At 42.3% G+C, this 27,847-nt stretch overlaps 1 protein-coding gene and 1 long non-coding RNA gene across 4 annotated transcripts in view; one reads left to right on the forward strand and one right to left on the reverse strand.

The window, feature by feature from the left end:
• The first annotated feature begins 93 nt into the window (after positions 1–93).
• Positions 94–1,543, forward strand: LOC122874955. The gene is made up of 2 exons (XR_006377710.1): positions 94–297; positions 790–1,543. It is a non-coding gene; the product is annotated as an uncharacterized LOC122874955 (long non-coding RNA).
• A 552-nt stretch (positions 1,544–2,095) lies between these two features.
• The window catches only part of rassf7a (Ras association domain family member 7a), a 37,097-nt gene continuing 11,345 nt past the window's right edge, over positions 2,096–27,847 (reverse strand). For 2 of the 3 annotated variants that reach the window (XM_044193552.1, XM_044193551.1), the window contains exons 2-6: positions 9,697–9,895; positions 7,940–8,862; positions 5,623–5,797; positions 5,416–5,523; positions 2,096–3,778 (exon numbers count right to left, since the gene is read on the reverse strand). In XM_044193552.1, the coding sequence (XP_044049487.1) occupies positions 3,747–3,778; positions 5,416–5,523; positions 5,623–5,797; positions 7,940–8,862; positions 9,697–9,799 (1,341 nt within the window). In that variant the 5' untranslated portion in view covers positions 9,800–9,895 and the 3' untranslated portion in view covers positions 2,096–3,746. Of the gene's footprint in view, positions 3,779–5,415; positions 5,524–5,622; positions 5,798–7,939; positions 8,863–9,696; positions 9,896–24,167; positions 24,599–27,847 lie in introns of those variants that run through there. The other variant, XM_044193548.1, reaches the window with a different exon arrangement.

Below are 27,847 nucleotides of genomic sequence, written 5' to 3' on the forward strand. Positions count from 1 at the left end.
CTCCAATGAGGCAGCCTATTGGCTGTGCATAATGTCAGTTTCTTTTCAATTTGCATAACCAGGTCGGGTTGCAGATGCAGGGGAGTGGGCAGGGTAGGGGAAGAGCAAGTGAACTGAACTTCTGCGTCGGTGTAGACTATACTGTAGACTTAAAATGCACCTAACTTTAATCATGCACTGTGATTTCTTTTAGAGAAAAAACAATTTGGATGTTTGGAGAGATGTCAGACAGGCTTCTGTCGGCGAAAATGAAAGATTCTTTCTTTTAAAATTAATCCAAAAGAAAACTTGGGACTGGTAAGTAGCTCCCTTTATCTGCCACTATTCTTTATTCTGTCTATATGGTATGGATGAATAGGCTACATCCAATGTATCATTAGGTGTAATTTCTCTATACATTTCTTTGTCAGATGTAGCCTGATTATTAATTCTTTTGGAACTTTTTCATGGCAATTGAAATTGAAAGCAATATATTTAGGTAGCCAAATACATACATCGTGGACTGGAAGCCAGCCATAAGTTCTAATTCTCTAGTACAGTTTGTTACAGTGTTGGGGTAATAGAGGATTTAGGATATTTATTTTATATTGTATTTTATATTAATTATTTTAATTGAATTGTTATATAATTTTGTGTTGTGTAGATTCATTTAAATAATGTTTTTTTCTAAGTAGGATTAAGTGATGTGAACAGATAAAGATACACCACTAATCTCCACTCTTCATGTTGACTTTGTTTTATTACTGTTTCATTACACAGCCTTCAGACACAGTCTTTGCTTCTCCACAGATTGTGTGTGTTTATGGTTCTCAATATAATGTCTGAGATCTAAAAGCAGGTAAGCCACTGACTAACGCACATTGCGCCAGTTGTCAATTCCACTGTGCGTGTGACAGCGGCTAACCTGGTTTTGGGAATACATCTTTGGCACGTCCAAGACCAGCCACAGCCGGACCAGACAGACACCTATCTACAAGCAGTCCTTGATCATGTCCCGTGCACATTGCTGGGACAGGCCTTGCTCAACATGACTGCACTCCCAGCAGTCTCCATGTGTACTGTAGCCTACTTCCTCCTATGTTCTCATACTGTCCCTAATTTAGGGCCAGTAGCTTTTGCATTGCCTTCTATGGAGGCGACCTCTCTAATGCCACCTACTGTCAAGACAATTGGTGAGTGTTTTGTTTCAGTTACTGTTTCATCTGTCTGGTTTAGACATGATAATCATCATCATACTCACTGGTTCCCAATCTGAGGTTAGGGGCCCTCCAGGGGTTCTTGAAGATGTTCCTGGGAGCTCTCCAGCAAAAATGAGCATTACTATAACACTGAACTTGGTTTTAGAACAAAATGGATAATTATGTAGTAATGAGTCCTCCCGTTTACACTAGTAGAGGCAGTTTTCCAGCTATTTACTAAATCTTGAAGCAAATCTTGAGTTGCAAGTAAGAAAATCCAAATCAATTGTAGCCATACATTATGTACCATGTAGTCAGTCATGTTTGTAAAAAGCAGTGAGAAGTAAAATTTCTATTCAAATCAATTGTATCATGTATCTTACTTTCTGTTTCACCATGGAATGCATTTCCTGGTATCAGTGAGGATGTTTTATTCCCATCGGTGCATACTGACTCATCGTGACACAGTGGAATAGATAAGTGCAGTATGTAAGACTCATTAACTTGTGACCCCATTCATCATAATGTGGACGTGCAGATGCTCACTTGTCCACAAGGAGGTTCTTTTCCAGACACCCACCGCCTGTAATAAATACGTATCGATCAGTCAAACATTCAGTTTTGCGACCCCTTTTACATTCATCCAAAACCATTCCAAAGTGGAATTGGATAGGGTTCATGTGGAGTGCCATTGTATGAGCAAAAATAATTCCCTTGGTTAAGTGTTCTGAAACATCATCATAATCTGTTAATGTCCCGTTTATGAGATTGGAGTCCTCTGGGTTTAGATATGAAGTGAGTGAGGTTGGATATATTTCACTTTGCATGTAGGATAATGGAAAAAAAAACATGTACAACATTGACCTGAGGTCATTGGAAAACAAAACCTGAGATCTGAAGGGTCCACAAGTAATGCATTGATTTTCAGAAATATAACTTTATTTCTACATCAGTAGGCATCACATTAGGCATCACATGACCTAGCATTAAATACTCCATTATTTTCAATGTGAATGTAGTAGGTGGGAAATACAAAGAGAAAGACTTGGTATTTTGACTTAAGGTGTATGTGCAGTATCCTTCATGTCCACAGGTAGGCGTCAGCGTTGCACCATGCTGTGGGCTTGTCCAGACAGTGAACGAAACAAGGATTTGGAGCTTATCTAACCCTTGCCAAGCCAGACAGCTCTAAATCTTCTCAGTGAAATCCAATTCTGCATAATTAATCATAATATCTACCTCCTTACTTCCAAACACATGGTCAAGACCTAACAAAATTGGCATAAAGTGGAAACAATTAATTTAAAAAAAAAAAGAAGTATATTTTTCATGAAAGTTTTTGATATCCATTCATGTATATATGGAAATGGAAAGAAAATACGTGCATGCTTGGGATTTTACCTGGCAAGCATCAGCAGATGAGAGTATTTATAGAAATCCACAGGGTTTCAGTCAGGGGTTAGCCAAAGCACTAGGGAAGATCAAGTCACTGTGTGTGTGACAGCCAGCATATTTACGCTCTAGGGTAAACAAACAGGAAAGGGGTGGAGGACTAAAGTGTTGTACAGAAGTCCAGTTGTGCAACTGTGTGTTTATCCTATAATGCCAGGGCAATCACAAATGACAGAATATAAGAAAACAATGAGTCGTTTTGTTGTCAGTAAATTTAAGAGAGATAGAGAGAACATACATCGACTCAGAGGGATAAAGTCACTTAGATGTCCTCTGGTGCTAAAAAAAAAAGACACTATTCATTATACTAGTAGCATGAACACACAATGAACTTCAAAACTATCAACAAGGTACATTTACAACTAAATAGATTGATAGTCGGCTTTCTCAAATGGTCACAGTGCCCTTGTGCCTTTATGATCACATGTCTTGTAGATATACTGTGTTACATCACCCATAACAGCAGCAGCTGTGATGCCAGGATGTTTGCCACATTTCCCTCTGCTCCCATGGATGCACTTTATGAACTTTCAATCAGCCACCTTTGAATACCAGCTTTAAAATACCCAGAAATGGTTGCACATCACAGGACCCATTGTACCGTAAGCAATGAGAAGAGCATGCATATTTCATTGCCTATAATATATTCATAATGCATTTCACATTGGAGCTTCATGGCACTGTAATTTTTAGAAAGTGTACACTGGTGTGTTAATTATTTACTGCAGGTTATTCCAGATTCACCGCTCCCCCGCTTCTAGTTACTGTAGTTACAAGGATGATTATAATAAAATGTGATTCCATAAACAGTGTATTAAGAAAAACAATCACTCAACAAAAGATTATCTAAAACACAATGCACATTTTTATTATATTTAAATACACAGTAATAGTAATAATTGCTCTAGGTAAAAGGTTTCTAAATTATTTTACATTTCATACAGATACTTTGCAGTGTTTACAGTAGCAAAACTGTAAATATATTTGTCTTATGTATATACAGTATGTATATCATGGTAGATTAAATAATGACAAGAGTTACAAAGAAAGGGGTCAAATTAGAGATGACGGTGACAGAACAGTGAACAAGTTTCCCTTGGCCCTGCGGTCCATGTTTTATCTCCATGACGACTCTTGGGATGTCAGGACTGCAAGACACACAAAAATAAGAGTAGGGATGATGATCCCTTTGTTTGGAAAACATTTTTCAGCTACGACACAGCAGGAGAGACCTGGGTCAATCAAGATAATCACACATGCCTATGAGAAGCACAAGCCGACACAAGAGCAGTCATTGGGTTAATTCCATTACCCGCACAGGTTGTGTGGACTCTTGTAGTCAGAGTAGCATTTTTGGGACAGAATTGGTTTCAAGCATGTTTCTATAACAAGCACTGAGATGTCTGTAGTTTCCAAAGCAAGGAGCGGTTGTATAATCCCACACAGGAAACACCAAGTAAGGAGAGAGTGCACACTCAAACACACATCACTTTGACCTGTCAGCATAATAGACAGACATATAATAAAATGCTAAGTGCTATGATAAAGTAAATATTGGTTTAGGTGGTTTGGATGGTTATTTGTGGATAACAGTAATGAAGACGGCAAAAGCTGGAAACAACAGATTTCCTTGTTTGCTAGATTTTTGTTATTAGGACTTGAGTAAGTAAGCTCATCCTAAATCTACAGTACACCGAGGCACATTGCAAGTTATGACAGGTCAAATGTTAGGTGTGATGACAGTAAAAGAACCAGGCGCATCAGTCCCAATAGAGGAAAAGAATGATATCTTAATATACCGTGGCCCTGTGGCACTACTTTTGAAATGTATTCCTTCTTTTAGCATGGAGCTTGACAAAAATAGACTGGCAAAAGCTATAAGCTTCCTAAAATTAGTTGCACTGTCTTCAGGCAGAGCAGAAAGAGAACAGAAAGATACGTTTCTCTGTAGGCAAACAAGGGCCAAGGCTTCACACGGGAAGAGAATGGGGCAGTGCAATACATTTTGCAGAGCCCTCCGTGAAAGGCTCTTGCTCTTTGGAAGTCAAGCGTCACCAAAGTACAAGGCATTGTATAGATACACCCCCCTCACATATAAATAGTATCCATACATACAAGGCAAACTGAAAGGACATTGGTGTCATATCTTTCCATGTCACAGTATAAAAACAGCGCTACAATCAGAATGTCTGCTACAGTCATTCTCTGTGCGATCGATGCGTTACATGGAGATACGGTGAAAAGCAGTGTCAGCAGACGATTGTTGACTTGAGGGTGGGAAGGCCACTCTGCATTACAGAGGGGGAATTAGGAGCAAGTTCCCAGATACATTAACGTATAAGTATAACAAAAGCAGCTACTGTTAGTCCAGAAGCAAACAGTGAGAGAGGAGGAGGGCGGGGAGTAGAGACAACATGAAAGAAAAAGAAAGACCCAGAGAATTAAAGCATACAGGGATATGTGAGAAAATGGAAGGAGGAATGTGGAAGATTAAGTCAACTGTAAAAAGTTAGGGACAGGAATCAGCAGAAGACTGAGAGTTAGGCGCAGAAGAGAAGTCGTTCAGCTTTTAAAAGTGGAGCACAGAGAAGCTGCTGAGAAGTAGCAGGGGCCTCCACCATACAGATGCTTCCACTACCCAACCTCAAAAACAGCTGCCTTAAACCCAATCAAGCTGGGGTAGAAAGTTTGGGGGCAAGGGGCTCTGGGACCAGGGGACGGGCAGGGCAGGAGAGGAGCAGAGCAGGATGGACTTGGGAAGCAGCAGAGTCTCACACATACACACCCTCAGGGTTGAGACTGGACACTAGAGGGTTTTGTAGGTTGCGTGGATGTCCCAGGAACTGTTTGGCAGTGGGGCGAGGCGGTGATTCCACTGGAGTTACACTGTGGCCTGACGGAGAGTAAGAAATATGTTTAGCGGGCAAGTCATTTGATTTTAAACAGCCAAGTATACTATGTTGATTTTTAATATTTATTTTTGGTTCCATACTTCCATTACTGTATCCATCCTGCAGAAGATGTGCTAGTTCTAACTGCTCCAGTTGCTCCTGAAGCTCTGTGCGTGAGTGGGTGTGCGCTGGCAGGACACCTGTCTGTTGAATAAACTGCTGCAGGTTACACTGCCTCAGCTCCTTATTCAGCTCTTCCAGCTCCTCCTGTTTGGCCTGAGATTGAAAAGAACATGGATCAGTGAGGAAAACAAAGGACGATTGAGAGCTCACATCAGTCAGCGCTGACTCACTGAACACTCTCACCTTGTTTGCCTGTAAAGTGGGCGCAGCATAAAGAAATGGGATGAGCGAAACATGTCTGTTAATCAGAATATATAATTCTGTTCTTAAATGATAGCTGTGATAATAACACACCAACAGCAGAATGTATTAATGTAGAGGCAGGACTACTGTATTTTGTCTTTAGGTCACATTATTGCTACTGTAAATGCCAAGTATCTTTTCACCATGGGGGGGCAGCAGAGTCTACAAGTCTAGTCTCAAATCACTGATGAAGACTATTTGTATCACCTATCAGCCATCATCAGAACATTCAGTTCCACAAATACCATAAACATTTTTCTGATTCCGTCAGATTCCAGCAGACCTGAGGCATACCTCTAGATGGATACATGGCTGCTGCATTTCAAAGTTGTCTTAATGCCAGGGGGGAAAGATATTCATCTGCTCCAATAATTGAAAACGCAGAGTTCAGAGATCCTCCATCGAGAAAAATGGCATCACTTTTGCGCCCACAGATTAAACAGTGATGCACACAAACAGGCCAGTCAATCAGTCTTAATTGACTATCCATTTGTGCTTAATCAATATATCTGGACACAGCACAGGGAGCAGCAGCAGTATGCTATAGCCCCCAACCCCAGTACCTGTGTGTGTGTGTGTGTGTGTGTGTGTGTGTGTGTGTAATTAATGTTGGACTGAGATAGCCTGCTGAGGCAGTTCACACCTGCAGGTCTGCCTCCATCAGCCTAATGACATGAATGCTGTGCTCATCACCACCAACACTTAAACACTCAGCTGGCAACCTCGACCAATCAGCTGAGTGATGGCTGACACAGCCAGACATACACACCTTTCCATTACTAGGGATTGAGCTTTATTATACTTTATCATGTTACCAGCATTAACATGTAATTTACAGGAAATAAAAGCATCTTATTTCTTCCAGGCGATAACTGCCTGGGTGGCAAAATGCCTCTGTGGTTACTTTTGGTTGGTTGTTTTGCATGTTATGACATGGTGGTACATGTTATACCACTGTGTATGAAAAAAAACCAAAAGCCTAATACCTCTGTTCTGCAGCAGGATGCTTTCTATATAATTGGCAAATTGATCATGACACAGTCCCTCTCTGTTCCATCAATCGGGCACTAAATCTGCACAGTTCACCCCCAGAGTCAGAAACATTCCCACCATCAGTTTTGCAGCCAGTTTGCTATTTGTTACATGGAGCTCAGTGGATTGGGAATGGGACAACAGTCTTTCAGTCTGGATGGTCCTTGCTAATGAAAATATGGGAACACTAGACTACAAATGCTTTCAGTGTGCTCTATTTCCTTGTGACAAAACATTCAAAACACCATCTACCATACTACAATAAAAGAGGAATTTAATTTTCTTCACTTCCCTGGAAATAGTCAGAATGAGCTCCATGAAGTGGATACCCGAGTCTCAGGTTTCATGTGGATTATGAGGAAACTCGAGTTTCCCTTCAAACTGGGTTGGGCTTTTATTGATACAGCCGCGTCTATGACAACCACCAAAAGTAAACAAACAGTGACACCACAAACTTCAATAAGTTGAAGCTGAGTAGATCCAATAAAAGGGGCTTTTGTTCTACAAATCAATCCTCTTTAATCTCTTTTTCCATACACAGGGTACAAGAATATGTAGATACTGGCAATGTAATATAAACACCATTGGTAACCACATGTCCAGAACATGCATACAAGATGACACCCTGCCAAACCAGTTCAGCTAGACTTTAAATAGTTCTTCAGACAATAAAACATTTTCATACAAGGTAGGATATGTGTATACAGCAGTCATGTCATCGTAATTTATTGGATAATTATTTGTATATCAAAATGCCACAATAAATCATGTTTTAGTATTCAGTATTCTTTTTCCTTTTTATAAGTGTCTCTGCACTGTTTTTTTTGTCTGCTGCAGTATGCAGGTAGGAGAGGGATACAGTTTTACAGTATAGCTAGAAGGGGGTCTGTGCTACATCCCTCAAATTATTTGTGAAAGGATTTACAGCCCTTTCTCCAGAACTGTGACCTCTCTCCTTACCTGCAGCAGAGACTCTGCCTTCCCCAGAGCCTTGTCAGTCTGAGATAGCTGCTCCCCCAGCTCTTTTCCGTGATTTTCCTGGCTCTGAAGCTCTGCTGTCACAGCATCGAGGGACTCCTCAGGTCTGTTGGCTTTCCTTTCCGCCTGGCTTTCCCGCTGGATCTCTTGCTCCAGCTGAGCAGAGCGAACAGAGAAGTCGTGGAGCCGCCGTCCACAGTCGTCTAGCTTGGCATGGAGCTCCCCCAGCTTCCTCCTCATTCCTCGCTCCCTCTCCCTCTCTGCCTGAAGCTCCTCCTCCCAGTACTGCTCGTGGGCAAGCTCGGCCTGGTTCCTCAGCATCGCTTGCTCCAGAGCGTCCATCTCTTCTTGCAAGCGAGTGTCAGAAACTGGTGACGGACATGGAGATGGGTAGCGACGCTCACAGGTATGTGACTCCCTCTCTAGGGTTTCTAGCTGGGCCTCGATAGCTCTCAGTCTCTCCTGTTGCTGAAGAACCTTCCTAAAGACCTCCTCTTTGGATGGGCCTATAGGTGGTGAGGGAGAGGGGGATGGCACATGAGAGGATACAGGGCTGGGGGAAGGGGAGGGGGAGGCTCTTTGCTCTGGAGAGTCCCGAGGAGACCTCTTAAACTGTTTGGTTCTAGGAGAGGTGGATGGCCCCAGGTTGAAGGTGAGTGCTTTCTTAGGCTGGCTGCGTTTCAAAGGCTCTGGCTCAGGATGCTTGGGCAGTGGGAGGGGAGTTGGTCCGTCTTGTTTTGAGCTGGGTGCATCACTGCTGCTAGGACCAGTACGGCGCAGGAAGAACTGAACTTCACTGCCATGTTGGCCTAACTTAGCCAGAGACTCCAGAGGCCTATCTGTGGCCAATAGCTGCCTCTCCGTATCCCTAAGACGCTGGATCAGAACATAACGGCCCGTCTGACCTGCGGACGGAGAGAGACAGAGTGTGAGTACAAAGACATACACCTACAAACTAAAATACAACACAGACCACCTTGCCTAAAACAACACCATATCAAATTGAAGAAGCTACATGACACTTTGGTTTGATAAAAACTTTTAAAAAATTATATAAATCAGTCGAGAATGTTGATGAGATACTTGTGAAAGACCTTTCATCTCTTTCAGTGTACTTAAGGCAGTTGGTTTGACTCCTCCCACTCCTTATACAAGAGTAATGCTAAGTGAACAAATGACATCAGACCATTATGATGATGCTGATACCTCTAAATCCCTGCCTCTGAGGATTGGAATAAAAGGCTGCAGTGTAAGACTTGCACAACATGTAAAAAATGTTCAAATAAACTGAAGTTTCCACAAGGACCTTGAAATTAGGACAAACCCTCCCTAATGACTTGGCAGGCAGCTCACTCATGGAAGGAGGAGAGTGCTAAATCTGGAGTTATGTTGTTCATCGCTGATGCAGCGTATGGCTTGACTAAAGCCAGAGGATACAGGGACAGAGAGCCGGCTCAAATCCAAATTGACCCCCTGACAATCCAGAAGAGTACTCGAATTGGGTCAGTGGAGAATGAAAAGGTGAGTGCAGAACCAGAATGCTGCAACCTTGCCATGTACAAGTACTCTTGTTTTGTCTGCATCAAATTCTCACTGAAAGGCTGTTATCTAATCACTTCAGGCCTTTAGTTAAACTGTCAAGCAGACAAACAAGGTGCCAAATAACATCAGCCTGGAAACTGGTATCACAACATGTAGACACAATGATTTGATAGCAGAAAAGAGTTTGAGGTACTCACCAATGGCCTGGGCCAGAGCAATGACCACGTCCTGGCACGACGTCTCCTCAGACAGGCCGCATACAACCCGCACTACTCCGTCCACCCACACTTTGAGCTCCATCTGGGACCAGGCAGGACGGGGTGAAGGGTAAGATGGTCTTAAAAACAGATCACTTCAGCTTGGGTTGACTCAACTTAACACTGCATGGCACTGACTCTGAAAGACAAGAACAGGGAGACATGTTAGAGGTGTGTTGATATGAACAGACTTTTGTGAATGTAGAAACAATGGCGAGCTACTGGGGGTAACAAAAACCACACCAATTTTTTAAAGGCTTCACTGAGTTGTGGATCATGATGTCATCTTACCCCAACATATCACACAACTTCTTGCTAACCTAAACACACTGGAAGCTGTCATATACATAGCACCCTCACTTGTTAATCATTTTGTTTGTTTCTACACCAAACAGTACTGACATCAAAAATGTACTGTGCTGAGTGAGAGCATCATTGAATTGTAAATTTCAAGACCAGCAGCCGAGGGGTAGAGCAGTGTAGCATTTTGTTAAGTTCCTAGTGGTTAGTTAAGAGCCCCAGCAGTATCTTGTGGACCTGGGAGCATAAATGCCAATCTGTAACCCAATTAAACGCTCGGCTGCCCTCCTTCAAAGCCGTTATGATAGCTTACTGCCGAGGGGAACGGACAGGGAAAGTGGAGCAACTCAAGTGTGTCTATGTTTGGGAGAGGGTGTTTGTGCGGGTAGAAATACATATAAACATAGCAGGAGAGACAGAATAAGTGGGTGCGTGTGTGTGTGTGTGTGTGTGTGTGTGTGTGTTTGTGTCCCTCAGTTTGATCACCCTCAGCAGGACCAGAACTGGGTCTCATCAGACTTCAGTGAGCAGATCAGCTGGCAGCCCAACACATGTCTGGGCAGCAGGTTTAACCTAAATGAATATCGTTATGTTCAGTCCTCCCTCTGTCTGTCTGTACTTTCACAGCTAAGCTTCAAAACAAGGTAATAAAATACCGCAGTGCTCATAAAAAGTGAAATGCCTCGGGCGGTGGTAAGATTATCTATAGAACTTGGCACAGTAAATGAAACTTTGTAGCCTAGGTGGGTAAAAGACAACTCTTCACCCAGTCAGACAGATGGTGTTCTCTTTCTGTCTGTCTCTCCAGTTCTCAATGGGAGGTGTTTAATACTGAGCCCCACCATTATCTTGCCCCTCATTCATTGCCTGCTCTGCTCCACTGGCTGCCTATAGGGAGCTACTTTGGAGGAATGCACTGACTTCATCTGCCACCCGGGAGAATTCCTGCTTTTCTTAACAACCCCACCACCCCCGGCTGCTGACCTGGCTGCCCCACACCACCACTACATCTCCGCTGTTTAGACGTCAAACACAAACTCTGCTTGGGAGCAACAGCCTATCTGATGTGGCAACAACATCACACAGAACAGCTCAACACGACACCACATACAGAGGGAATGACGGCACAGCTCAGAAACTGAACCCGCAGAACAAGATCACAGGAAACATGCGGGAGATAGAGATGGATGATCACATGTGTTAAAAATTCTTTTGAGCCATGCGAGCGAGGTGATTTCATCTGGAAAGAAACTTGATATGAAAAAGGAGTGCCTATCAAAATCAAACACCACAAATTTCACCACAGCAGAGATGTCAATATTTTTCTTTGAGAGGGCACAGAGTGTGCTGTGTTGCAATACATAATTAGGTCTAACTGGTTGAGTCACAGAGTGAATAGACAATAATTTACTTTAGCTGTGAGGCTTTTTTATTTTATTCTGTGGTCAAAGAGCAGGGAGCGGTCCACTGGGCAGTGGGCATTCTATATTTTTTATTTTTTTAAACACACAGAGGTAAATGGGAAGAAACATTTGAAATCTTTAAGACGTGCAGTGGAATGCTACCTTACAGCACTGAACCAAACTTTCCTCTTTGCAAAAGCATCCTCATACCTCGGAGCAACCGAGCAGAAAACTATACAAAGCACAAACAGAGGTTGAACTCTTGACATTTTTGTCCAATACAAACTGCATGTATAGGGAAATTAGGTCTTACCTAAATAGAGTTGATGCAATTTACATGCAAACCAACTTGCAGACAGTACCTAACTGAAAGGTCTACCATAACAATCTCATTAAATGAGAACACAAACAAACAAACATCTCCAAGCTAAGAATGCCGCTCTCCCATGATGCTTAGTTCTTGTCCCTCCTGGCTGGTGAAATGTGATAATCTGCACTAACAGGAAACAAACAGGCCTGCAAGTCTCAGGTTGCTGTCTATTCTCTTTGTCACAGGCACAGCAACATTGAGAACCAGACATCCGCCTGACCCAACTCCTTTTCACGGCACAGCTCCGGAGTCCTGTGTCAGTTCTCATTGAAATACAGATGGAGGAGAGGCAACTTTACACTGTTTGTGAAATAAAGTCTCAGAATCATGAAGCATACCGTCAATGTAGGCTCTCAACAATGATAGAGGCTGAAATAATGTTCAAAATATGCAGAAGCCAAACAGTCTGTCAATCAACACATTAGCTATCCAAAAAGTAGGGCAACTCCAAGCCTACTATGCACGCACACACACACACTCTAATCCAAGCCACTATAGTTATTCAGAATTCAGAATTTTATCCACATGACAACACTCACACCTCTATACCCCTCCCTTTAACCTTAGGTCACCCCCACCCCCCAAAAGAAAAACACATCCCAACTCTCACCTTTACTTTCACCCCAACCTCACCTACCGAAACAACACAGGACACCATTTCAGTTGAAACTCTGAGTTCTGGCCTGTCACATAAGTTTTCTCAGAGGATGAAATCAAGGAAATGTACAATCACTTCGGAAGGTAATCAGCAAACTGAAGCAATAAAAAATCTCCCACTCCAGGCTCAGACACAAGCACATCCACAAAAAAAGGCGGTTGAGGAGCTTAAATTGAATAAAGAAAACAGACTAGACATACTGTATGATGAAAGGGAGAGAAAGAGAGACAGTGAGGAAGACAGACAGTGAGCAAATGAGAAAGGGAGAGAATAAATGTGGAAAAAAAGTCTGACAGACACATAAAGAGGGAGAAAGAGTGATGGAGAAAAGAGCAGTGATTGGAGCCATGTGCCATTCCCTCCTCTCCCCTCTCATCATCACTCACCCATCCAGCTAACCCGCTTTGCGTCTTTCATCACCCTGTCTGTGCCTCTGTCTCTCTTCAGCTCCTCGCTGAATTCGACTCAAGGCAAAAGTGGTTAGCATCACAGCCCTGCAGACACACTGGGCAAGATTTGGCTCATCTGTGTGCCACTCTGTGTGAACTACAGGGTCGGGCTGCGAATTGATGGGCCTTTTTGGCCTTTTGGGCACAAAGAAGTGTCCATATGCCAAAACTACGGCTGTTTGTTGAAATAACTGACAGCACATGAGGCTTGAGAATGAACATAGATGTCTAAATCCACAGATCTGTGGACACCCACTTTGTGATATGATTTTGTTTCTTTACAATTTAAAAATAAACACCTAACATCTAGCTCACACAACACTTTTGTGGAGACATGGGAGACACCCACTCCCCACTCAGTTTTGTGTTTTTCTTACACATGAGAATCCAAAAATGCATGCAATGCATGCACAAACACTAATAGAGAAACACCTACACACACACAAGCACAAATGCACAAGTATTTATGCAGCTGGACAGACACACTCTTAACCCTTGGCTTTCTTTGAAAAGGTTTGATCGATTAATTTCTGCTTGTCATGAGCAGTATTGGGAAACCAACGGAAAAGAGTAAAGCTTTTCAGAGAAATTCAAAGCAAGGTTATTAATGTACTGACTAATATATTGCTTCTCAACACCTGAGCCCTTAGGCTACATGAAGAGTATGCTTACTGGGTGTGTAATGCGTCAGTATGTGTGTGTGTTTGTGTATGTAAAGCTATTGCAATGGTCAAAGGCTGGGTTGCATGTGTTTATGTACAAGCCTGCATGTGTACGTGTGTTTGCAAGCAGACATGCCATTTAGGCCTATCTTTATGAGAGGTTGCTCCAGCTCAGTGTGATTACTGTGCTATCTCTGCAACAACAGAAGTCCAAGGAACAATGGCAGGAGTAAAGGACAGAGTGTACATGACACACTGCCTCAGATCTGAACCTCAGACAGATACACAAACACACAGAAATACAACAAGTGTAGACAAACAGTTATCCCTATCAGCATCAGCAGAGAAAATAAGACCCTGGCCCAGGCTGGTTAAAGTGCACATAATAGGTTAGACATTGCTGTTAGAGGACAATGAACAGTGCTGGGAGAAGCTGGGCCCTCTGTACCACTCTGGTCCAGGTTGGGAGAGACACACAAACACTCAAAGAGCCAGTAACACGCTGGCACCGAGTAGCCTGGTCTTATCTGTACTACAGAGACACTATTGTTGTTCTCGTTCCACACTCAGCAGACAGTGTTGCCTCTTTTGTGGCCCCTGGCAATGCCGGGTCATCTGCCGCGCCTCACCAGCTTTTAGTGCCATTCTGCTGTGTCCACATGTTACCAGTGATAAAACTAATAAAAGGGAAAACAGATACTTTCTTTTTTCCTGCCTTGCCTCCTGTTTTGCATTCTTTATTCCTCCTCCCCCTTCTTCGTCATCCAGTGTTTCAAGTCTACCAAGTGAGTGCAGTTTATGTGCTTAAAGAACCATGAGAGAAAAACAAACAGAAAAGTCCACAACATGCCCATAGTTGAGAGCAGCACAATAATTATTCATAATGATAGAAAATTATCCTTTTGCTTCAGCAATTAGAACTGGTTCTCTGTGGAAATCTCGTGATGAATCACATGGGTATTCTCAGTCACTTCTTCATTACACAGCAAGGAAGATGTCTAATGCCAGCTTGTACACTTGCTACAAAAGTGTGGTACTACATACACATGCACAAAAACTGGAATTACATTGTAATTTGCAGGACTGGCTTTTATAATTTCTAAACGCATACAAACAACTTATGTGGCAAGGTTTCTATCCTTGCCTATGTGACCGATTAAATTTTGAAAAAAGCATCCAGGTGGTGTTGGAAGCAACCAACTGGGTGAAAAAAACATCATCGTCATTATTAACGATGAGCAAGCTTTTGCAGTCACAGACCCAGGGCTTTGGAAAGCTTCCCTACATAGCACTTTATTGAACAAGGCTTTTTAGAACTATTACTTTGTTACTTTTATATTTCCATTCTCTTTTCTTGCACCTGCACTGTTTTTCATTTTTTCATTGCAATTTGTATGATTTTTTTTCATAAATTCACCCAGTGTTTCCACAAAGTATTGCTTGACTCTATAACATCTCATTTTAAAAGATCAGAAGTCTTTCAAAAAGTAAAGGTTGCTTGGGATGATTTAACTCTGCTAATCCCTGTACAAAACATCTGCACAAGCTAGGACCGACTTAGTCCTCGGGCAAATGCAGAAGATACACGCTTTACATTAAAAAAATAACACTGACAGGCCTAGCCTAGGCTTATGTCTACTGCTCGTGACTCTATTGCTGACAGATTTTCTTCCAGATCCGTCATGAAGAATGCTTTCTAAATTCTCCAAGAGCCGTCAGTAGCTCCCAAAACACCATAACTCCCATGTAGAAGTCATTATCAGCCGGGATCCGGTGCCTGTGGTCAAAGAGCAGGGAGCGGTCCACTGGGCAGTGGGCACATGAGTAAACTAGATCCAAGATCTGAGGGCTTGTATTGGGCTATATTAAAACTTAATAACTTTCCAATGTAGACAAGGCTCTCACGCAGGAGATAATTTGCTTTTATAGTATGTGACAAGGCAGTAAAATGTAGGAAAAATAATTGAGTCGCAGCTGGATGGTTTAGTTTTCCTGGGAGGTGTTAATAAAACACCAAACAGCAGTCTATTCTCTTTGTGGTACATGCACAACTTCTGTACAACTTCTCTGCTGTTGAAAAGAAAACTGGGTTATGTGTGTTTTTGTTTGCCAAGAGAACATTTAATTTGTATGCAGGCATTAGTGTATACATATGTGTAAATCGTGTATTTTACTATGACAGTGACTGTGTTGCTTCTTCTTCCTCGCAGTAGAGGGCCAGGCTGCTGCAGGCACTCCAAGCACACTGCTTGTTAATAAGACTGAATGGTTGCCTGGTTCCCTGCTAACGGAGCTTCAGTGAAGCTTCAACACACCTGATGAATTATGCATTTTGTCACAGCACATTAATTTGGCAAATATTTCTCGAAACAAAATCCAAACGCTTGTGATCGACCAACTGTTTGAAAATGTCCCCCGTCTATCCTTGTCTCTCCTCTATTGACATGCTAATGACTCAGTGCAAAGGAATCAGAGACAGCACTAATAAGCTTTAGTCGCCATACTTGCATACAGGGATCTGTCGCTGCAGCCTTTAACTATCTACATTATAATGATTGGTTCGTTATAATGAGTGGATCGGTGGTTCATTAATACAAGGGACACCTTTACCTCTAAAACAAGGGCAAATATGGACAGCGGTACCTAATATTTACAAAAGCAGACTTGTTAGTAAAAGGTTGTAAGCTCAAATCCCAGATCAGCTGCACAAATTGGGTTATTCAACTCTGAACTGCTACATCAAATGTACAGTCATTAAACAAACAAGCTGTGTAATCGCTGTGCATGTAATTGATGATGCAGGAGGGTTTAAAGGTTGATTACTCTGGTTGATCTGAAGCAGGCCTCGGCATTGCCATTCAGAGTCTGGCCATCACCTGTGGTTGTCACTACCACTACAGTCACACTGTGTAAAATAGCACTTCTAGTGCAAAATCCCAGTCATCATGAATCACCAGCAGCACTCATACAGACAGATGGTAACCTGGCCTGAACCACAAGAGAGAAGGAAAGGGGGAAGGTGTGAGAGAAAGAATCTTTATTTAATTTAGTTTATTTAAATTCATGAAAATGCTCAGAAAGTTGTTTTTGTTATACGTCTTTGGAAATATAAAGAAACCCTGGCACACTTTTGAATTTCATTGAATAAATGAATGAATGAAATGAGGTAAACTCGCATAAGGCTGTGGCCACACTGGTTAGCACAGCCCTGGCCACAATAAAACAATTCTACATTATTCATTTCACAGAGTGAAAGACTTACTCATACCTTTGGCAGTCGTCATTCACTTGTTCGCTTCAACCCTGCGGTTGGCGGAGGCGAGTACATTAGAGACCAGGAATTTGTTTGTGCTGACTCATGGATCCACCCACAGAGCCAGCAGCTAATAGTGAGAATGATAATGCAGCATAGCACATAGCCTGTGGAAGGCCGGGCAGAGCTAGCCTCCACTGAGAGGATGAGTGGTTTGGCTGCCTGCAGACTGAGCCCTGCGAGCACAGGAGTTTGTATTGTTGGGTGAGCCAGGGAAGAAGGCTCTTGACTGCTGATGGGCACCCATGTGTAATTATATACTCCCGACCTGACTCAGCAATGCTTGCCAGGGAAGGAGGACATCGGTCTGTTCCCAGTCAAACTCATACACAGCACACACACTAGAAACACACACAAATGTACAGTCAGATAAACATTCAGTTATCACAGAGCCAAAATAATATGGTACATAGTTGAAAGACAGATGGCAGACAGGCTGACTCATACTAAATGATGATGCTTGATTTGAGACTAAAGCTACATGTAACTGTAAAAGTGAACCCACTAATTTAAAGGATGCAATTTACACAGCACAGTAGTGGAAATGAGTAGCCTTAAATTTAACAACACATGCTATTTATAGTTGAATTTTTTTGCAGGTGCATGTGTGTGTCACTTCTTGAGTGCCAGTCAGGAATGCTACGGCCTCCAGTGTCACAGGTTTGAAGCTAAACTCATTAGTAATTTAAAGGTCGCTTCCATGTCTGCTCATATCAATTATTCACTCCAGTTTTTTTGTTTTCTTTTTCTTGCCATCTTACATTCTTGAAGCACAATCTAAAATGGGGCCTCAAGTTATACAGAAGAAAACGTCAATGGTTCAATCTAAGAAACTGAATGTAATTTAATTCATACAGTTGAAACTCCTTCAACTGTGGAGGTATTGAAGGAAGGCTATTTTGCCAGTGACTCAGATTGGTGTTGGTTTTTCATCATACTTTCATTCCATGCAATCCATGATGCAATATGCATTTGCCAGTCCTTTATCTGAGTTAAAGGGAATATTGCCATTAGCATGCCCAAGGAAACAAATATCAACATGCTGCTGCAAAGAAAAATGGCACACAAGAGAGCTCAAAGCCACAGACCTCTACACACAGCTCAGTCTGTCACATCATGTGCTACAGTGATATACAAGACAAGTTCAGTCTTAGGTAAGGCAGTCATCAATCCAGGACAGAGCAGGTGCACATTCTTTTGCAGGGTCGGAGTGGTAATATTACAACAAAAATATGACTCCAGCATAAAGAAAACACAGACCCATCTGCTGAATGAATGTTTTCACAGATGAAAGTGAAAAATTCCACCTAGTTTCCTCCCAAGACATCAATCTGAGGTCACGGACATTACACGGGCAGTTCACAAACTACTACTATGGCTAATGCAATCCATTCACTGCTGGTTTTGATTAGTTCCTGACTGTGTCATTGTTTGAACAACTGCCAAGAAGTTTGAGAGAAAGCCACAGTCTATACAGATGTACATGTTACTCCATTGCTAAAGTCAATCTGCTATGCAAAACATCTCTGCTCACACGCTCTCAATATTTACTAAGGGAGCTCCAAAATACCTGGCCCTTGGAGAGAGGGATACAGATAAACACAGCCATAGAGCGGGAGAGACCGAGATTCAGCGTGTGTGTTTGTGTGTGTGTAGACCTTCAGGTGACCTATCGAAGCACAGTGAAAAATCCTGCAACAGACGGATAAGATGTTGTCTTTTACCATAAAGGAGATTAATTCCACAAAATTGCTGTTGTGTGTGCTGAGATAAGGTCTATGCTGGGGGATTCAAACAGACAAGCACTGCGGAATGTACAATACGTCATCAAATTATGAACATTGTTTTGACTTCAGTTAATAATAAAGCTTTTGTACTGTGAACACACTTCATTTCAAATCACACTGCCCACCTGTAGGTACGGTTTTATAGTCATATTCTGAAAAAACAAATTGTTAAAAGTGAAACATATTATTAGAACAGAGACTGATTTGGAGCTAACAGGCTAGTTCATGCAAAAACAGAAATAATGCTCAGACAAAAGGAAGAAAAAGAAAAAAAAAAGATATCAGAAGTAAACATGTATAAACAAAGGGACTACTACCAAAGGTGGTCAGGCAGAATTCATCTTTTCCCCACAGACATCAATGAGATATTTTAGAGTAGTTTATTTTATGATATCATAAAGGTGCAGAGGTTCACCGATAAAGAATAAATATGGCATCAGTGCCAAGAAGTGAATCTTGTGGTGTTGGTTGGGGGGTGTTTAATGTGTTGGGAAGAGGATCAAATAATATTAAGGATGGTGTTAATGCAACTACAGCTGGATACTTACCTTTTCTATCTTAATTTAAATTGGACAAAAAAGCCAAACTTCTCAAATGCTGTCACGAGCAGCTGTACAAGAAAACGGTCTCAAACTGGCACACTTTGAATTGAAATCACAAAGTATCTGACCAAAAAAAGGATAAACACAATTACAAATCTGTACCAACAAAGTACTGACAGTTAATACCCAGTCCTAAATGTACCCATTTAAAATACACAGAAAGTAAAGGGTGGAATCTGTTTGTGTTGCATGTGGATCACAAGGCTTAGGGTGGGCCTCTCAATAAACCTGATTTATAGTTTGATGGGGAGGTGTCACACACGACTCTCTCTCCCTGTCATTACTCTGAGGACGAGTAACAATCACGCCTATCAGAGCAGTGGGGGCGGAGGATATGTGGATAGTCAAGATGTGTAAAGAAAAGCTATGAGGGCAGGGTGCAGATTTATGGCTGATTCCCAGTATCCTAGGAACACCTTTGGGACAAAGACGGTATATCTGAGGTTGCCCCTTCACTTCCAGAAAGCTGCCTTTCACCCCCCTGACTCAAGATCACCGGGGTGATCTTTGGCATGGATACCCATGCATACACAGCTTAATATTGACAAGACTGCTGTTGTTGAGTTTGCATATGAGAGATAAGTCGGCTACCCCTTGGGAACGACAAAGAGAGAGGAGGGGGAGGAGTGATGAAGGGAAGGCTGGACAAGACAGCACAAAGATGAGTGTGTGTTAAAGGGGAAATATTCAACAGCAGGCAGACCAAACAATTACTATGGTCAGTTTCATAGAGGTGATAACTGAGGCCTTTCATAAAGGACCTGTTTCATGAAGCAAGTTTACTACATTAGCTGGATAACTTAGCTATGTAAAACCTGAAGCAGTCCATTTACCACATTGAAGAGGGATCCAGGTTTTACTCTGCCAAGGTATCCAGGCAACTCAGTAAACCTGCATCTTGGCGCAGAGCCCAGGTCTGAGTCAAACATTGCACATACAAGAGGGTAACCTGACACTAAGAATATGGCTTATCTCTTCATCTCTATGGATGAAAAAAGTGTCGGCTTTGGTCTCTTTGTCATGGGGTTGTTTGGAAGCACAGTAGTCTAAAGCATACACTCATATGCTCATTGTGGCAAGTGGTACAGATGTAGCTGTGAACGATTGTGCTTTGAGTATATTTCTTGTACAATATAAAGAACTGACAGAATAAAGATGCATGTTTATTTATTGTCAATACATTTGTGTCAAATAAATATGTACAATTATTGCAATAGTTATTTTTTCCCAGCCCTACTGCCCACGTGTACTTCTGCTCACCACTGTGCATTTGTGTACCAGTAACTGCCATCTACCCATAAGCAACATTAGCTTGTTTTGCTTCTAATGTGCTTGATCAAACACATCTACATTCAATGACAGGTCTAACGTCAAGCCTCTCAGCGTGAGGGACAAGTCTGTCAAATCCACCTGCCTCTCTCTGACTGTTGATTTAGTATCTCTGGGCCCTGAGGCAGACATTTTCTCTTTCTTCCTGGTGTCTTGACCGCCAATCCTGGCCATGTCCGGGGCCCTTGGCTGAGGCACCATGTTATTTACTGCCCAGAGAGCTCTCTATGCAGAGAGTCAACACGGCATGGCTGGTTGAGCAAGGGAGCAACCTGCTGCTCACTCTCACACACACATCTACAGATGCGCACAAACACACACACACACACACACACACACAAACAGAGTCACGTGACCATCCCAGGGGGCTGGCAGAGATGTTTACCACGCTGCAATCACTACACACGATAGAACTGAGAGCCATGGACAGAGAGACAAACAGACACAGACGTCCATAACCCCAGCAACTATAACCTGCCAGTGGTTTCAAACTGTTACAACAAAACAGGAAATGTGAAGCTATGGGTTTGATGACGTGACAGAGCAAACACTCATGAAGGCTACGGGAAGTTCACCCTGACAGGACATGACAGCATTCAATCAGGTGAACTTTACAGTCAGCTGGACTCACTTGGGAACATGTCCTTAGGTGGACTAAGCTCTGTAAGAACATTCTGAGAGTAGGTGGTTTAATATAACCCCTGACCTGCACATGTTGGATGAATGAAGAGAGATTCAGGCTAAGGATGTGTACTCTGCTCAATGACCTAAAACTATTTCAACAACACTCCCTAAAAAGGTTGACTGAAGACAAAAACAAGTACAATGGCTTGCAGTTGGCAACAAACCATTCCCTTAGAGATATGTTTCTCAAACCTCCAGCTTGGATAAAAAGACTTATACACTTGTTTCTGATCGGTCCAGAAATGTCTGCAGCTTTACAACACAAAAATGTGTTTTCAGGTGCTCTTGAAAGGTTCTTGTCCTGAGATCTAAAAGCAGAACCGCAGTAAAATTCCTTTTCCAAATCCCCTCCTTCCTCTCAGTAATTATAGCCTCCCAGCTGACAAACTACAGGTCTGTTGTGTTTGTCTTTGCCTCCTCAGACAACAGGTGAAGTAAGGCCTGTGTACGCTGGGCTGGATGCCAGTCTCTTACAGGCCCTGCTAGCCAAGTACATATTACCCTGGTACAACAAAAACACCTGGGGAGTGAAGGAGGAACAGTCCTATTTTTGTTTAAAATGTACTGCCCAGAAAATTTCATATTTTCTTTGCATCACTGAAAACTTGTAACCTTGTACAACAGGCAGAGTACAGCATCCTGCACAAGAAAAACAGAATGTTCCCCTTTATGAAATCCTGTGGGAAAAGTCTGCCATAGTAAACTTGGTGAGGATGATTTATTTAAAGGAGTACAGATGATTTGATAAATTGAAAACTGGGTTGACTTTGGATTAGAAATAGGGGTGTGAAGGAGGATGAGGGAGCAGGGTGTGAAGGATGTGAATGTGATGCAAGGAGGACTGGATCAATCTTTTATCACTGCAGTGTGCTTTCATTCCTAATGGATCCGACATGAGCAGAGCACAGCACTACTTTCCGTCACATTGCACAGGCAGGGGAAGGACGCATGGAAAGAACAAGAGGGAGCAAGAGATGTAGCAAGAGCAACATGTGAGAAAGAAAGACAGAGAGAGAGATGGAGGGAGAAAGTGGTTCAAGCCACCTTCCCAAAAATAATCACAACCCTAAACATGCAAACATATTATTTCACAGACAAGCGGTCATATTGTTTCCAAACCTCTGGCCCTGAGTGCATCTGCAGGAGTTGGGAAAAGCTCCTGATAAGGATGGCCAGAAATTAAGTCACTTCACAGCATGAAGAATGACTTTGAATGTTCCCATCAAGAATCCCAAGAGATATCTTGGTGTACGCGGGTGGACTTGCTTTACTTGCCATGCCAGCTGAGTGGCAGACAGACACACTGACAGAGACACAGACAGACTATTCTAGAAGAAGAGGGGAGTCCATCTGTGTATTCAAGCAGTGAAAGAGCAGTAAAAATAACATTGCGGAGAACAAGGCACGGCGACTCTCAGAGGACACTCTGCTCTCTCCATGCTGAACAGACTCATTCATGTGATAGAAAATAAGAAATATCCAGGCAGCAAGGGAGATACAAAGGAAAAGGCAGAGAAAGAAGTGCTAACTAAACAAGGCTGGGAAGAAAGTTCAAAGTTTTATAATGTGTTCAGATTGCTGGCAACCACATCATTATCCTGCCATTTGACAATTGCTTTCGATATAATATCTTTAGTACCTCAAAGAGAGGGGACATTTAGCAGTACATTATATCATCACTTCTCTGTTCTGTCCATTAAGTAACTGAGGTAATACATATACTATACTTAAGACAACTGGTTTCTCAAGGCGCTTGTGGTATGCAGAGTCCATATCAGCACCTGATACAGTTAAATGAAGGTTCCCAAGTGAAGGTAGACGACTGAAAAAGAAAAAAGCCGTAACAATTAAATGGGATAACTAGAACTAAAATAAATTAATGGGAGCCAAGTTAAAGCTATGATATATGCTTGAGTCAAACTTGTCCACTTGGCTCTTTCCCTTACAACCATCTATTATGATGATGTCTCTCTGGGACCAAGTTCACTATGTGAAACATACAAACAGAGATAACACATGAGGTGGGGGAAAAAAACACCTCTGGGGGGGGGGTCCCAATCAATGGCCCTGATTGGATAACAAATACAGCCTGCTAATGAGCTCCAAGTTCCACTATCTGACAAATACCACGCTGGAAAATGTTAAATAAGATGCTAGCCATGCATAATGATGAGTCTATCATGAGATATTTAAACAGGCTTAGAGTGGTTTGGTGCATTAGACTTGCACAGTGTTGGCATTTGAGATGTGTAGCACGTTAAGAGTTGCGAGTGAGCTGAACTCTGCCCATGCCCTCCATAAATTAATCTTTAATCCTACAGTGGTAAAAGGAGCAGCCTGTGTGACGGGAGACCTGTGTTAGAGATAGCCTGCACTTGTCTCATAGTTCCAACATGCCGGTAAATACTTTCAATCAAAAACATGCACATAAATGTCAGCTCTCTGACTCACAGTGGGACTGCACCAAACACACACACACACACACAAAAACACACAAAAAAGTGAAAAAAAAACAAGTGCAGAAAGAGTGAAGTTTCACCCAAACAGGTTTGAGTCCTTTTGTTTCATACAGGAATACCTGGGTGGCAGGTCTAGTGTCAACAGGTACATGTGAAGACACAGCTCAGCTCCCCAAAGACATAACACAAGATTCTCTTTGTTTCTCTGCCATTCATAAAAAATATACACACACAAGCTCACACTTAATAATAATAATAGCTCTCTTTACATGCATGCTGGAACATACAGCAAAGCCACAGACAGATCGGCTGACTTCAAAGAAACTTCCCCACACTGACATTCAAATAGGCAAGGACACATTCAAACAATCTCTGAAAGAAGCCCTTACACTCACCGAGTGAGAGGATCTTGTCCTTCTCTCCAGTGTCTTTATTTCCTTTGTTTTTATTCTCTTCGTCTCTTTTCCTCACTCAGGGAAATCCTTTACTTCTGACAGAGCAGCGAAGCTGGTTGTGCGGCTGGTGTACGAGGCAGCGAGTGAGTGTGTGTGCGTGAGGAGCGTGCGAGTCCAGCGGAGGTCAGAGGCAGTCAGACTTGGTCACGGAGAGATTTAAAGGACGTCGCGACTTCTCTGTTTTATCTCACTGCCTTCTCCTCGCCTGCTGCCTCAGGAATGCACTTCTCCTGGGTGTCCTCACCACAGCCAAGATCTGAGAGACTGCTAGGGTTCTCTCTCTCTCTCTCTTTCTCTCTCTCTCTGTCTACACCCCTCCTCCTTCTCTCTGTGTCTCTCACCCACACAGAAACACACCCTCTCAGTCACTCCTCTCTCTCTTTTTCTCCCCACCCTTTCTTTCTGTGCTGACAGATCAGGTACCTCCCCCTTTTCAGGTAGTTGAAAGCGTGTTTTCTGCTTTGTCGCTCTCTCTCTGTATCAATTTTCTCAGTTTTACTCTTTGTATTCTACATTGACACGAAGGACTGCTTGTAAGAAAACTCAAACATAAGAGCAGAATAAACTCAAAACTCTTTGCATGCATGCACATATGAGTCTATGGTTTGCACAATCTATAACCTGAGGCATTAGACACACACCCTCTGGCCTCCAGTCACATGAACAGCTGATTACACAAATGAGTCTGTCAGGTGATTTTCTCTTCCTTTTCCTGGAATGAGGTCATAGTCCAGAAGACCAGGTGCAATTAGAGTGACCGTGTGTTTGTGTGTGTCTGTGTCTGAGTTGGACAACGCCCTGTGGGAAAATGAGAGAACAAAGCAACCTAAATCTGACCACTCTGGACCAGAGAGCAACACATGTACAAAACAAAAAGCCTAATCAATTATAGGAACTACTCAACATTCATTTATGACAATGCCACAATCCTAAACTGTGCTTCTATCTCCACAGCCCCACACACAAACACAGAGCAAAGACATGCGTAACCAATCAGTTGGGCAGAATGTGTGGGAGCCCCTCAGCATGAGCCGACCCCTTTTTACTATTAACACCTCCCTTCTATCATCACATCTCCCTCCATCTTAAATTTGAACCATTATTAGCCTCTTTTTCTTTTCTCCCTTACTATCCCCCCTAAACCTGAAACTAAAGGTTGGCCACTGAAAATGGACCTGATACCAAGCAGACCCTCCTATATGTAAAAAAAAAAAAAAGTCCCTCATGACATCCATATAGAGTAAAAACCTATATATTAAAATATATAAGCCTGCAGACTATTTGCATATGTAAAACGTTTAAATAAGCATACAGTAAAGTAAACGCCTGCTGTTATCAGCTATCACTGTAAGATTACAATGCAACCACCACACTGCTGGTGTACAAAATGAACATGCTCATGGGTAAAACAAACTATGACCAAGGTGATACCAATAGCAATATTTAAGAGTTTCAAAATCTGACAACAATATGTCCATGGATATTAATTTTTTACATAAACACATAACATAAACAACTTTTTGATAAGCCACAATGGCTACTTAATTTTTCTGAAGTTTTGACCATATAACTGTTATATACTTATTTTCCTTGTGTGAGGCAAGGACATTAGATAATAAATACTAAAACAAATGTGTCACAAAATGTGTTATATTTCTGTGGCAAAAAAGACCAGGAAGGTAAAAGGGAATTTAAAAAGTTTGAAAACCAGTCAAACAAAAGTCAAAAGAAAACATGATGCCAGTTTCGAAAAGTAGTATCACAAAATATTTTACTTCCTACTGCACAAAACCACTGTAGTTATGGAACAGACGCAGCAGGCCATCAACAATACCTACTTCATCCTTGAGTTTACTTTGCCTTTATCTGACGTCAGACTGTTATTTGAACAGACTAATGAGGACATGCAGTCACAGCGCCTAATAACCAGTGTGCACATTGTATAAAGCAGATGTTCCAAAAATAGATGTCTTGGATTAATTGCATTAATTTGATGAATTAAATCATGCAAACAAAAGACCACAGTGAAGAATGCTGTAGCATTTAGCCAGGCTGAGTCACAGAGGCCCGCAGAGAGTCAGTTCACATCTATGTGAACTGTTTCACTGTCTATAAAGCAAAGCTTTTGGCACATCTAAGAGCTGTGTTGTCTGACAAATCACTTAAACCACACTCAAGTATAAAAGTGGGGGAGAGCCTCCTGAGGCTTTGCTTAGGTACGAAAGGCCACAGTGAGAAAAGGCTGAGGTGCCAAGAAGGAGAGACATTTTAAAAGCAGAAGAGAAGTAAGTACACTTTATGGATCCTGACAGGCTATCACCCTTTAGGGGGATCATATGTGCTTGTCCATCGTCAGACCCACACCAAGTTCACTTAAGGGCTTTTTAAAAAGACATGACTAAGCAAAGGTTAGCAGGAGGTGAGTCCCCCTTATTGGTTTGAGAGTCTGGAGACAGAAAGACAACATGGCTGAAATCAGAGTGGTGGGTGAGGGTACTGTAACGTCACATGGAGGATTATCAGTCCAAAGACTCCCAGACTTCTCTGACACCTTCCAGGCATTCCTCAGGGCACCTCCCACTGGTGTGCCTCACTCATCCCACCCTCCCCTGTCAAACCCCACATATCATCCCTCTTTTTCTGCGTGACTCAAGCATTCTTGCAACCCCCTTTCCTCCTCCTCCTCCAACCCTCCCTCTTCATTCAGCAAAGAAGCTAAAGAAAACAAAGACGAGGCCTAAAAAGCTTTAAAACCTGCGCTTTAAAAAGAAATCCTTCCCCATTTTGTACTTCTTTACCATTTATCCCCATTGCACAAAGGCTGAAAATGCACTCAACTCCATACTCTACATAGCTATTTGCTTTCAATCACCACCTACTACTAAGTTAATACCTCAACAAGTAATAGTAGGTATAAATTTGTCCAAAGAGTGGCAAGCCAGCCATAACTCAGCTCAGAGGAGACAGGAAGATGGCTCTCAGGCTGAGAAATAGACTGGTTGGGTCTGGCAGCAGTTCAATAGGTTCTGTGGAGGGGAGCAGAGTGAGGGGAATACATGCTGATAGTGTCTTTGTTGGCCATTATTCACCAAGAATGAGTAGCATTAAGTTCCTACTACGGCTCACCCCTTCCCGTCTTCCCTGTTGAAACCCCCACCCCTTCTCCTCTCTCTATTTATTCAGCCTTTCACTAAACACAGCCAACACACAGGTGGACAGGTCGGTCAAGGCTAAAGCCTGAACAGTGAATGGAATGAGAGCATACTACGTTAGCTCTATTTTCAGAAGCCCAAACAAGTTACAAAACCCTGAACTTTTGTTGACATCGGTTTTCATACTCATGGCAAGCAAGGTAGTAATGCTCTGTTTGTGCCAAGCACGCCTAAGTATAGCATTGCTGTCTCATTATGGTCAGGCCAATGCTGTTGCTCCAGTAGTGTAGCTATGTCTTGTGTATCATTATGACAAGCAAGATGGCTTTCGCCAGCAAAGGTAATTGCACTGTTGAGATGTAAATATAGCACATCCCACACCAAGAACAGACAAAGACTTGTTTTCTTCCCAGAAACCTGGCTCAGAAGATGATTCATGTTTTGGAAGCAAATGCATGTCACTATATC

Source organism: Siniperca chuatsi, linkage group LG4 (assembly GCF_020085105.1).
Source record: "Siniperca chuatsi isolate FFG_IHB_CAS linkage group LG4, ASM2008510v1, whole genome shotgun sequence".
Taxonomy (NCBI): domain Eukaryota; kingdom Metazoa; phylum Chordata; class Actinopteri; order Centrarchiformes; family Sinipercidae; genus Siniperca; species Siniperca chuatsi.